The 12,321-nt window shown below is 37.9% G+C and overlaps 1 protein-coding gene across 10 annotated transcripts in view; it reads left to right on the top strand.

Moving 5' to 3' along the window:
- CACNA1D (calcium voltage-gated channel subunit alpha1 D) overlaps window positions 1-12,321 on the top strand; it is a 235,682-nt gene that overhangs the window by 184,107 nt on the left and 39,254 nt on the right. For 5 of the 10 annotated variants that reach the window (XM_055806929.1, XM_055806923.1, XM_055806925.1 and 2 more), the window contains 3 exons: window positions 9,243-9,281; window positions 9,698-9,826; window positions 10,575-10,640. In XM_055806929.1, coding sequence (XP_055662904.1) covers window positions 9,243-9,281; window positions 9,698-9,826; window positions 10,575-10,640 — 234 coding nt within the window. The remainder of the gene's footprint in view (window positions 1-9,242; window positions 9,282-9,697; window positions 9,827-10,574; window positions 10,641-12,321) is intronic. The other 5 variants (XM_055806927.1, XM_055806931.1, XM_055806924.1 and 2 more) reach the window with 1 other exon arrangement.

Raw genomic sequence — 12,321 nt, 5'->3', positions numbered from 1 at the left:
TCACATTGCTTTTCTGTTTAAATTTGTTTTAGTAAGCTATTTTCTAGATACCTTTTTTTTTTTTTGCCCCAGTGGGCTTTATTACTTACCAAAATGCTTTCTTTTCAGTAGGGACATTTAATATGTGTAATCTTTCAAAATACTTCCAAATTTGAATAAATACTCTTCAGTGAGCGAATATTTAAGTTGCAATATCTCTGTCATATTTTGGGGAAGCAAATCCATCCTGTGGCTACCGTTGCCATTTAACTGAAACAGTTTTTCAGAGAAAACACATTTTAAAATTTATTTTCCAAAGTGGTTCATGCCAGGAACCCAATTTTGAGGATCACATTCCTTCAGTCAATAGCAGAAATGATACCCTTTATTCCATGTAGATAGTACCTTGATTTTGCAACTGTGAAGACCATGATAATAAAGTTGCCCAGGAACATGGAATAGAAATTGTATTTGAAAAAGCTGTGGTCTGTTCCAGGCATTCCAGGATGAGAAGGAAAGAAAGAAAATGCGTAACACTCAAGTAAGGTCTGTTTAGAAGATAGTCTCGGGTTTCAGTGCATTGTTCAGATCAGCAGACCACCTGCTAGGAGCTTGGATTTCTCCCGCTGGTCTGGGCTGAGGCCGTGGTTTGATGGGGATCTCTTCTGGCATCTTTGTGACCTTAGGCAGCCTTTGCCCGCAGCGTTCTTACCCCATAGCTGTGAGCTGCGCTTCTGCAAGAGTTTGAGGACCTGACAGTTGGCTGGATGAGGTGCTGAGCACAAAGTATCAGCAGAAGTGTGGGCCGTGGTAGGGCAGAAATGAGTGGATAAGGCGGCTGCCAAGGGAAATACCTCTTATACTGTGCCCATCCCGGTCTCCCTTCAGAGCACATTAGCTTTGGCACAGGCAGCATCAATTAGTGGCAATTGCTGCTGTTGAGCAACGGTGATGTACGTAGTTTTGAATCTTCTTTGGTTCTAGTATATTAGGTAAGCATAGTAATGACCTACTGTAAACTGATTTCAACCAAATATAGAAACCAAATGTATTCTTTTATCTTTTTTTTTTTTTTTTAAGATGGCAGAATGTCTTCAAGCATGCACTATCAACCCTCATTAAAGACTTCAGATTTTTTTATAAAGCTGCAATGTCTACACTGCCGTCTCAAAGAGTAAACACAATCAAAATAATTTAAGGCTGACTCACCTTAAAATTCCTCCCTGATGTTATGTTAAAATATGAGACTGTCACAACTGCACACCTGGAAGGAGCAGCAGAGGAGTGATGTGATAATGTGGGAACAGGAGGATTAGCTAACCCCTAGATCTTAGACTTGTTTTGCTGGGTTCTTGGTGGGCAACGGGTCTTTCTACCTGTGAACTGAAGGAACCTGAGCGCACAGGGAGGGCCAGTCAGCACAGGACTGCGTTGTCCTGTTGAGAAGTTTTTCAAAGTGTAATCATGTTTCATAGAGCAGATCTTAAAAGCTGCTTGTAGTTTGGTTTTGGTTGGTTTTTTTGGATGTTTTGTTGGGTTTTTTTCCCCGAAAAGTTTGGATTTAGACTTGCAGCTCAAGTATTTACAATTTTGTACTGTTTCCATTCACGGTAGTACTGGTGTAGATGAGCATAGTATCAGAGGAGCATCAAAAGACCAGTCATTTAGAATAGCTTTCCCTAAAAACTGCATAATGTACTCGATTGTGAAGAAACTGAAAAATAGCTCAAAGTGTACTTCCATAACCATGGGAGATGTCCCTGTATTTAACCCTGTATGGGGAGTGTTAATGGGACAGCATTGCTTGTAACTGATCACCGCTGAGCTTTCAGCTCTGAAGAACGCTGTCACTTTAGTAATGCACACAGTTGTCTTGAAAATATCCTGGAGATCAAGTAGTGATCTTCAGAAAAAATTACACACCACAGTCAGTAACTACCACTGTCATTTCTCCGTTCTTCATGCTATACTCATGAGAGACAAAAAGGCTCAGCTCTGATGTCTTCTAGTACTGCACAGCAGACTGTTTGTCTACTAAGTATTGTCTGTTTCTGGTCTTTTCCACTTTTATGTGCTTTGTTTGTGCAAGTCAATAACGTATTACAGTTTCAGTATATTTCTGGGCTTGATTTCCCATTTTCAACATGAAACAGTGAAAACCACAGAGTGTCCGGGGAAATTTCTAGGTGGTTCTTTTTTTTTTTTTTTTTTAATTGTTTTGAATCTACTGAACTATTCCTACTTCATTAGTTTTCTGTAAACTTCTATAATCCAAATTCAGTATTATAGAATGTTAATATTTTTGGGGCATCCTGAATTGTGCCATTCCACCTGTACTTTTTATCTAACATAGACAGTGATCCTGGGAAATCTACAGCTCTGCTGAGAGGCGAACAAGACTTTGCTTTTGATGGGATTCCAAGTGTGATTGAAATGGCACCTGTGAAAATTCCCATTGTAGAAACTTTTTAAACTGAGGCAGCTCAGCCTTGTTTGAAGGGTGATCTGAAACAGTGTAAACAGCTAGCACTGGTGTAAAATCGGATCTTGTGGCAGTTGTAACTGCATAAGTACAGCCGTCTTCATTAAGCAATGTAAAAGAAGACTTGAAAGAATGTGAATACCTAAAATAATGTACTCAAGACGATCTAAATGTTCTTATAGGTTTGCATATATAATTGCCTCATGCTGTGGAAAAAACTCAGCATCGTTCTGACGGTCTGGCTGTGCACGCTTAGATTAATTCCAAAGGCCAGCAAGTTCTATCAGATAACACGTTTGTATCTAACCCATGTTTTTCAAGAGAGTGGGTTGGACTTTCTAGTTACATACCACATTGATTTCAGTATTAAATTCTGGAAATTAAAGGTCATATTTTTATTTTGTTATTCCTTTTCTTGTTCTTTTTAAATGTTTTATTATAATTTATATGGTGCCCTGAGGCTGATTCTTCTGATCCAGTAACCTCCCGTTCATGTATAATTCAGGAAATTACTGTTTTGAATATTTTTGAGCCCTTGTAAATTGGTGTTTAATATGTTCAGCAATTTATAGGACTGCTTAGCATCCTCAAGGACTGATCAGTGACCAACTCCAGAAATGAACCACCTCAGAGCAACATATATTTTGGCAATACACTATTTTCTATGATTGTTTTGTTAGTTTACTCTGTCATTTAATATCCCTCCCTTTAACCAGTTCTTCTTTTATGAATCTAATTGATTTTCATGTTCATTTTATTTTTAGAAATTTTTAGAGGCAAGTATGTATAAGTAAATATATATATATGGTATAACGATAAAAAAAATAAAAATAAACCACTACTAAACCCTATATAATTACTTTTTAGTTTTGTGACCTTTTGTTTTCAAAAAGTTTCACATGACACACAAGATCTTGTGTGGTCATAAAAATGGTTCCTCTTCAATTAAAAGAGCAGCGAGACACAAGATGTGGTCAGTCCATTCTGGGAGATGGTCATATATAACTTAAACCAATGAGAGATAAATTGGAAGTAAATTCTGAATAAAAGAGTAATCACAGACGAGTTTCAATCTGGTCTGGCTCTATAGAAATTATCTTATTTGTCAGCTCAGAAACCATTTGGATGACCAGCACGGGATGACTTAGAGGCATGATCACATTGTTACGGTAGTAGTTAGAAAAGTTCTAATTCACATTTCTTATTTAAGTTTCTTTTACCATTCATGTGCTGCCAAAATGTCGAGAAAATAATGGAGCATTCACTTTTCTTTTTTGTGCAAATGTTTAGTGCAGTCCCTATGGGACTAATTTTATGCTTGAGGTTAAGTAAAATTCAAGTTTTTTGTTGAAATACAGCTTAGAGGAACAGCATTGGTATCTTCCCTCGGGAAAACCTATTTGTCTTGGATCACCACTGTAAATGCATGAGGCTTATTCAGTGCTTGTGCGACCGTAACAACTGACAGAGGTTAATAGCGATGCCATACATAAAAAAAAATAGATGTCAGAAAACCAGAATTGAATGTTCTGCCTTTTGGCAAGAAGGAGCACCGTTATTACCGTTTCAGCACTATGCAGTGCATAATGTTGACTTATAACCAGTGGGATACTCTTTTTGTTAGCTAGATTGCTACTGGAGGGTGTGCCCGGAGGGCTGGTGCTTATTTTTATATATTTGCCCACTCACCCAGTAAGTGGTGGGACAGCTGACCTGGCTTGGGTGGAGGAGTGGATTAAAAACCTCATGTCCAGCTCCTGTAGAGATTCTGGATTCCAGTTTTGAACAAAAGCACTACAATTCAGTTTGAATCCTACTTTACGCGCCAGTATGGTATGTTAGAACTTAACTTGGCATATTTTGTTGCTAGTAATTGATATTTTTTAATACTGTTAATACATTTTGTAGACTTCTGCAAATGTCTCTCCTTAGGGCTTAAGGATAGGTCAGAAAGACACGCTGGTATGGTTTTGCTTTCATTAGTATGAAGTCATTGCAATACAAAATCTATACTGTGTTGCAATAACTAATTTGGAAAGTAGAAGTAAATTTCTGATCTGATTTTATGAAGGTGTTAATCCTAAAAATTTATTTTACTTCATTGCACAGCTGAACATTTATGAGTTATTATAATAGTACCCTGTACCACAAACATGTTAGTTATGAACTTAGAGTTTTAAATACATATTTTACAAGGGAAAAAAATATTATTTTTTTTAATCCACTGTGGGGTTCTTCACATTGATTCGAAATTTTAACTAAATTATATATATGGGTATTTGGTTCATGTGGAACAGGAGATATAGAGAACACTGATAAGACTATGAAGAAAACTACTTGCTAGCGCATGTAAATTCCAGTAATTATTCTCCGAATGAGTCGTATATGTATATATGTACATGTATATAGACAGACATATACTGCACATTTCTGAAGATATTTTGGCAACCTGAATGCTTTCCTATGTATGTTATTGTCATCATATGTGTTTATCATGCAGATGTTTCCTTCTATATTTGTAATGATGATTACATCATCACTATGTGTTCATTTGTGTTGGCATACTTTCATAGCCTTTGGCACAGCCTGTACAAAAGAAGCATTTGATGAACACAGTATACTAATACCCACTGGTTTTCACCATGTTTATTTTTTCTTAAACACAGAGCTACAGTTTGCTTCCAATGCATGATGCAATCTGTTTCACACTGTTCACAGTTTTGACATTGCAGCCTTTTTCAGTTAGGAAGTTTATTTCAAACTTTTGTTGCAATATGCAGAGTGTAATGTGGAGTTACTGTTTAGGAAATGTGCTAAATTTTTCATAAGCAGCAATAAATACTTGACCAAAATTGGTAGCAAACATTTTAATCAGCGAGTCAGAAATTTAGGCTGATCATTGATTAATCTTTTTTGAGGACTGGGATTGTTTAGGGAAGAAAGCTGCTGTGCTCAACTTTGATTAAGAAAAAAGAAAAATCCTGTTACTGGCTATTTGAAGTATTTTAGAATTGGCTTGAGCTTACATAGGTATCAAGTGCTTTGCTGAACGAGGCTGTCAGTGTAGCTGGCACGTGGCTGACAGAAAAGGTGGAATAATTAACTCAGTCTGTGTTCTTGTTTACCTCGTTGCAGTGCATCTGTTAGCCAAGCAGTGAAAACAGAAGCCATTCATTTATTCTAGCTGTGCCCATTACCAGACTCCTAGCAGTGATCCCAGAAGCACTCCTGTTGTCCTAGGAATCACAGAGTCCCATGGGGGACAAAGAAATCATGATGCTGAGCAGCCGGTCCCAAGAAGTTTGGGACACAAGTAGTGTTGGAATGACTGGTGGGAGGTGAGGGGAAAGAGGAGGTTGTAGGTGAACTGCCTGACGCCAGGAAATACCTTTTTTTCCTTTCTGGTCAGCAGCCGCCATCCAAAGAGACACTCTCTGCTCAGCGTGCCCCCCCCAGGCTCAAGTCTCTTCTAATACTTCCCCCACACATACATAATGTGCCGCCTGCTGACGTGTGCGCATGTCAAGTGATATTACTGAAGCTGCAAGTAAGATGCTGTGTTTGGGTAGTACATGGCTTTCCCTTATCTGCAGGAAGCAGGCGTTCTGTTACCGTCTGTCTGTTACTGTCCGTGAAGATGGCGGTACCAGTTTTCTAGATCTTAATATTGCTTCATGCTGGATGGACACACATAAATGCTAACTAACTTCGTCTCTAGGATGAGCGTTTCCTTTATAAATAAGTATGAATAATGTTTTCTTTGTGGTGTATAACTATATTAGCTTCATTATAATTAGTATTAGTCATGTAAACCAAGCTGCTGTATGATCAGAGGGAAATGCCAGAGAGAGTGAAAAAATTAGAAACACTCACCTCAAAATGTCAGTACCCAAAACACTTGGCCAGTGATGGGCCGAAGCTGAATATATTTTCAGCTCCAGTTGAAAAAGATCCTCTGGATTCAGGAGTTGGTTTTCATTGTTTGTTTCTAGCACCTGTCTCCACCTCGGCGTTTTTGTACAATTTAATTTTTGTGAACAAAGTATTTTGCTTTTTCCTTCCTGGCCTGCTCTTTCCACTGTCCATGATTTATAATCTCTTGGATATGACATCCTAATGGTTCCCAGCAGTGGCAGCTCAGCCGTCAGGAGCAGGCAGTTAGGACGGCTTCGGCTGGAGGAGCTGAGGATGAGCGATGTACGGGAGGCGTGTGTGTTACGCAGTCCCACGCATGCACAAATGCGTTCAGTGCCCTTCGGACAAAACAAAAAGTGTGAGAGGTTTTGCACTCATCATTCCTGAGCACCTGCAGTAGAACTGTGCACATCGTTTTGGGAATCTGGTTTTCTGGCTGCGTTTTCAAAGTGAGAATTAAGTAGTCATTAAGATAGTTAGATATAAATACGTTTTTTTACTGACTTTTCCTTCAGTGAGTTTTTTTTCATAACCAAATCATAATGCATACCTCTCATTATTTTTTTCTTTTGGGAAGGAATTAAATAAAAGTCTGTAGGACTAAAGTATCCTTTTCCTGTTCTTATGCTGTCCTAATACTGTTCCTAGCTTATCTGGAGCCCAATCCTTCTCCGGTAAAAGCTAGCAGGAAAAACTCCCAAGCCCAGCATTTTTACTTCATTTTTTTTAGTGTTCATTTCTGATGATACTGTAATTTAAGCTGCTCTGTATCTGTCAAATACTTAATTTAATTTTTGATGATACAAAATATTGAATGCTAATTAAGTAATTTGCTCACTGTTTAAGACTGTATCAAGCTCAGCATAAGTCAGTCACTGGAGATTAACACGAAATTTCAGGCCTCATTTGAAGAAGGTGTAATGAAATCCTTTTTCTTTAGAAGTTTCAGGTAAAAAGGAATTTTTTTTGTGTACCAAAAAGTTAACAGCAGTGTGGGTCTGTGCACATAGTACAGGTTTGTGATTGATGTAGGTAGATAGCTTTGCAAGGTTGTTTCCATGTTTTGTGATATTTTGGTATTTACAATGTTTGTGATTATGAATTTCTCCTCAAGCTATATTTTGATGAGTTTATTTCAAATTGTTGACATATGCAGGGAGTTTCTAGTGCAGCAACTGTCTTTCATTGGCAGCATATTTTTGCCTGTTTTATGTAAGTGCTTACGAAGTTTAGATGTTACAGCTGATTTACAAATACTCTGCCTACTGAAGTCTAGTGAGGAGATCTGGGGTTTTCCAATATTAATGCATCAATTTAGCAATAATCCCTTGAACAGCTTTAAAACTCTTATTTCAGAAAATACTGGTATCCTGGCAGGGCACTAATGCATAAATACATAGTTGAACAACAGTTATTTTTACCTCATTTTCCCCTTGTGATACCATTATGTTATGCATGTTTTGCAAAAAAGTAATAGGCAAAATGTATTTTAATAAATACGACTGATTATCTGACTGTAACAAGGTATTACCTACTCTTGGGTTTTTACCATAGTACTTTTTTTATAATATAATGCTAGTATTTTCAGCACCTCTTTTCCCTTCCTTCTCCCCAAGTTTTATCTTGGGTAACAGCAATACTGGAGATGTTACTGGGTGAAGTACATGGGGAGCGTGAGTGATGCACACACAGTGCACTGGAAGCAGCACTGAGGAAGCATCACAGTTGTTGCTGCTATACGTGATGATAATTTTTTGAAAGGTGCCCCTTTAAAAGGAGGACATTTTAGGCAAAGAGTAAGAGCCATCACTGGGATCTAACGTCGCGAATCCCATTTATTCTAGTGCTATAAATGTTTTTAAAGACTCTGCCATTCAGTTTTGGAAGAGGCTGCTGTGAATCTGGAAAGCATGGACGGTTGGTCCTTTAGCTTTGCTAGTGTCTGACCATTTAGGATATCGAGACAGTTTCTCCAAAGACAGACACAGAGATGTTACAAAGAGCAAAGTAAGTTTCTTCCGCACAGGGCACAGAGTTTGGCCCTGTGAACAAGAAGCTGGTGTGTGCCCCTCTCCTCCCTGTAGCTCCCGAGGGTTGTGCAGATCTGTGCCAAGAGGGTCGAGCAGATCCCGAAGCCTTTTCCCCGTGCCTGATCCCGTTACGCCAGCTCAGGTGTGTGAGCACTTCGTAGGTGCGGAGAGAGTGCAAGTATTTCCTTCTCATTTGCACCTCCATGGGAGGGTTAGCCTTTGTGTCACGGGCTAAAAAATGTTTATCCCTTTGGCAGAGTGAAAATCTGCCCTCGTTAAGCACTGCAAAGCCCAGAGTTCATCACTGACTTAACTCAAGCAAGTTACTTCCCTTTAAGGGGGCTCCTGATGTGATATAAAGCACAATTTCTTGAATGTGGTGAGATTCCAGTGATGAAGTAATTAATCTTCAAAAAGAGCACAGCGGAACAGGGACCTTGAAAGGCTAGTTTGACGCCCAGACTTTGTTGCTGAGTTTTACTTAGGCTTACCGCTACAGTTTCATACAACCTGTGGAAGTCGATGGCCAGTTTTGTTTGGCTTACAGAGGAGCAGATATTTTATTTTGTATTAACTTTCCATTGAGTCTTTTAAACATGTTTTATGCTAGCAGATTTTGGGATGAGTCAGCCAATGATGTTTTTGATGTGAGTCAGCCAACATGAAATGCTCAAGGGAAGGTTTTAATAAGGATATTAATGTTTTATTTCAGAAGTATATTGAGTTGAAAGATGTTCATTTAGAAATAAAAAAATGTCCTTCCTTCTGTTTATGGTTAAGCTGATTTTTTTACCTTTTATTTGATTTTAATATTTAATGTTTTTAATTTCTTAAAGCCAAAGCCAACTGAAACAGTCACAACTGATGAGTCTGGGGTAAGATTAGTAAACTGACCCCAGTGGTTTTACCTTTACTTGAGTTTATTCTTTTTACCATGTCTTTTCCACCGATTTTTTCTGTATTTTTCATAACTGTCTTACTACAAAGGTGTTATGCAGTGGTTTGCATTCATTGTCAATGTATTATTGAAGTCTACTGCAAACAAACCCAATATGATCCTTATTAACAAACCAGAAAACTTGGAAATGCATGTGATGTGTGAAGCATTTCTACAGGTCCTGTGTTTTTAGCATGTATTTTTTCCTTTCATGTCATGCTTATCAAGATGAAAAGGCTCTCAAGATACATTTTCAAATCTTACCTCTTCCACCTTTGCATTTGATGTTGTTTTTCTGGAAGTGTTGCATGTTTGAGTTTGTATTTGGTTTGACTTCTCCATGATGCTCTTCAGAACTCTGAGGACAGCGCTAGAATCTCCATCACTTTTTTCCGTCTCTTCCGGGTGATGAGGTTGGTGAAGCTGCTTAGCAGAGGAGAAGGAATCAGAACTTTACTATGGACATTTATTAAGTCATTTCAGGTTAGCAAAATTTATTGAAATTTGCTTTATGATTACAACGATTCATACACCAAATTTTACGAAGCAATACCTGTAGAGCGCAAAAAACTTTTCTTTGGAAATTCATGCTATCAGTAATGAAATATTTAAATATATTTGCCTACTAATGCCAAGATAAACTTCACCAATTACTTCAGTGAGTCCCAAGGTCACTCTTTATTGTTTAATATTAGCTGTTACCATCAGATTTCTACGGTACTTCAAAAAAAAATAATACTTGGTATATCTAGAAGGGATAGGATAGGTTTGACACACACAGGTCTCATACTTCCATACATTTTATCAGATGACTACAAAAGAGGAATTTAATCTATTTTTGTATATAAAACTGATTTCATAAGTGTAGTAAATAGATATTTGAATCCTTGCTCCTGAAAACTCTGATGAACATGAAGTTAATGGAACTCTTTTAATTGTATAGAAGGAATATCTTTGTGTTGTCAGAATCAGTAATGAAAATAAAATTAAAAACTTCTAAACATGATCCTTTCCCCTGGATTGCTGGCAGAAATAATTTAAAGTATAATGAAGCTTGTGTTCATTGTATGTGGCAGAATATTAAGAGCAACAGGTAATAACATTTTAAGCACTTGCATAGGAAGAAAAACCTTGGAAAAGCCTGTGTTGCACAGAGAAATTATTTTTTAAAATGGAAATTGAAATAATTGTGTGAAATTATTAAAATACAATGCATCTGTCCCATTTCTAGGCTCTGCCTTACGTGGCTCTTCTGATAGCCATGCTGTTCTTCATCTATGCTGTCATTGGAATGCAGGTAAATACAGAATTTTTTTAGCATTAAACAGAAGTACAGTGTTGGCTACTCTCAGACTTGTTTCCTAAGGTGCTTATTGAAACATTCCTTTGATATCAGTGTATCTAGGGGAGAGTTTTCAGAGTGCATAAAAATATTTTTTTGGTTATGAATCTGGTAGTTAGAAAATCCAAAAAGATGCAAGAGAAGAGCTTGGTGTGAGCTTATAGTATCTTGGTTTGCTGAAAGGAGCCACTCCTCTTCCATGTACTGTGAAGTTTATTCCTATGCATGAATGTATAGAAAGAATGCATGGCTTTTTTTTTTTTACTATAGACTTGCTTTGGGAATCAGGCATTAAAACTCCAGCTTTTTAATTATTTTTTTAAAAAATCTTTCCCATATGAGAAGAATAAAACTAGGAAGAGAATCCAGGTAAAGATTTAGGCAGAGCTGAACCTGTGGTTAACCAAGAGTAGGAGATGCGTACAAGATGTACAAAGGAAAGGATTTTGGTAATGTAAATGTAAATTAAATGTAAATTATGTAAAAATGTAAATTAAAATGTAAAAATGTGCTGTTGGGATGAGGGTGCTACTGCTCACACCAGCAGCAGTGCAGACAGGGCAGACCAGGTTCTCCAGGCTTAATTACTGGAGACAGCTAGATAGGAGAAACCTGTGGGGAAACTGTTCCTAAAATTCATACTCCAGGGCCATTTCTAGTGGGAGTATGGGATAGCGGCTGGAGAGGGGCCTGCCCAGCCTGCAGGAAAGCAGCAGACGAAGGCAGCGAGCGTGGAGCTGTGGTTGGCAGTGTGGTTTGAGTTGTGTGGTAGTCTCCGTGTCACACGTGAGATGTGGTGTCTGAGGAGCATGGCTGGATGACTGTCAGCACTTGGGCAAAAGTCCCTGTTAGAAATCCTGAATGTGGGCTGCAGTTCTGGCTCTTTTTTTCTATTCTTTCTGTTGTCCCCCCTCCTGATAACAGCAGTTTTCCTGTCAGAAGGCCTTAGGATAGCTCTGTGTTCCATGAAACTTTAGAGTTGTTTCTGTTCTCAGAGTTGTAAAGGTTCTTCACATCAGCACCAAGGGAGGTCCTAACTGAGTGGGTTGAGAAGAAACATGCTACAGAGAGTGGTTTTTCCTCCTGATTCTTTCTCTTAATCATTTATCCAAAAGCAACTTAATGTCCTTACAGTCCAGCAGCACGTATACAGAGCATCATGGTGTTAATCTCTAAATGCAGTAACAGCCTTCACTGTATTGTAAGAGGATGTAAATGTATTATATTTGGGAAAAAGAACAGTCCCATGGCCAAGGAATCACCATTTAATTTTGAAGAACTGAACACATGTCCATCTCTGGCTGGGGCAGGATGCTCAGACTCTCTGTGCTTTGGTTTCCATCTTTGCATCTCTTTTTCATTATTTAGAGTCAAGGTTTTCAGGACAGCAAATATTTCTTACTACAAGTATGTACAATATTTACATAGTAGGGCTTTAATAGCAATAAAAGACTCTAGGTGCTAGTTTAAACCAGTATTTTCTCACTGAAAGACTGGAATATGTATTAGTATTATAATGTCTTATTGATGCCAAAATAAATTACTAAGAATTGTCTTGTACATGTGATAAATTTACTGCAATTACATCATTATTAGGAAAAATGTAAAAAGGGTAAAGCAAGCGCTTTTCATACAT

Source organism: Falco peregrinus, chromosome 5 (genome assembly GCF_023634155.1).
Source record: "Falco peregrinus isolate bFalPer1 chromosome 5, bFalPer1.pri, whole genome shotgun sequence".
In the NCBI taxonomy this organism is placed as follows: domain Eukaryota; kingdom Metazoa; phylum Chordata; class Aves; order Falconiformes; family Falconidae; genus Falco; species Falco peregrinus.
The sequence above is the reverse complement of the archived record's forward strand: the minus strand, read 5'-3'. Positions and strand labels throughout refer to the sequence as shown.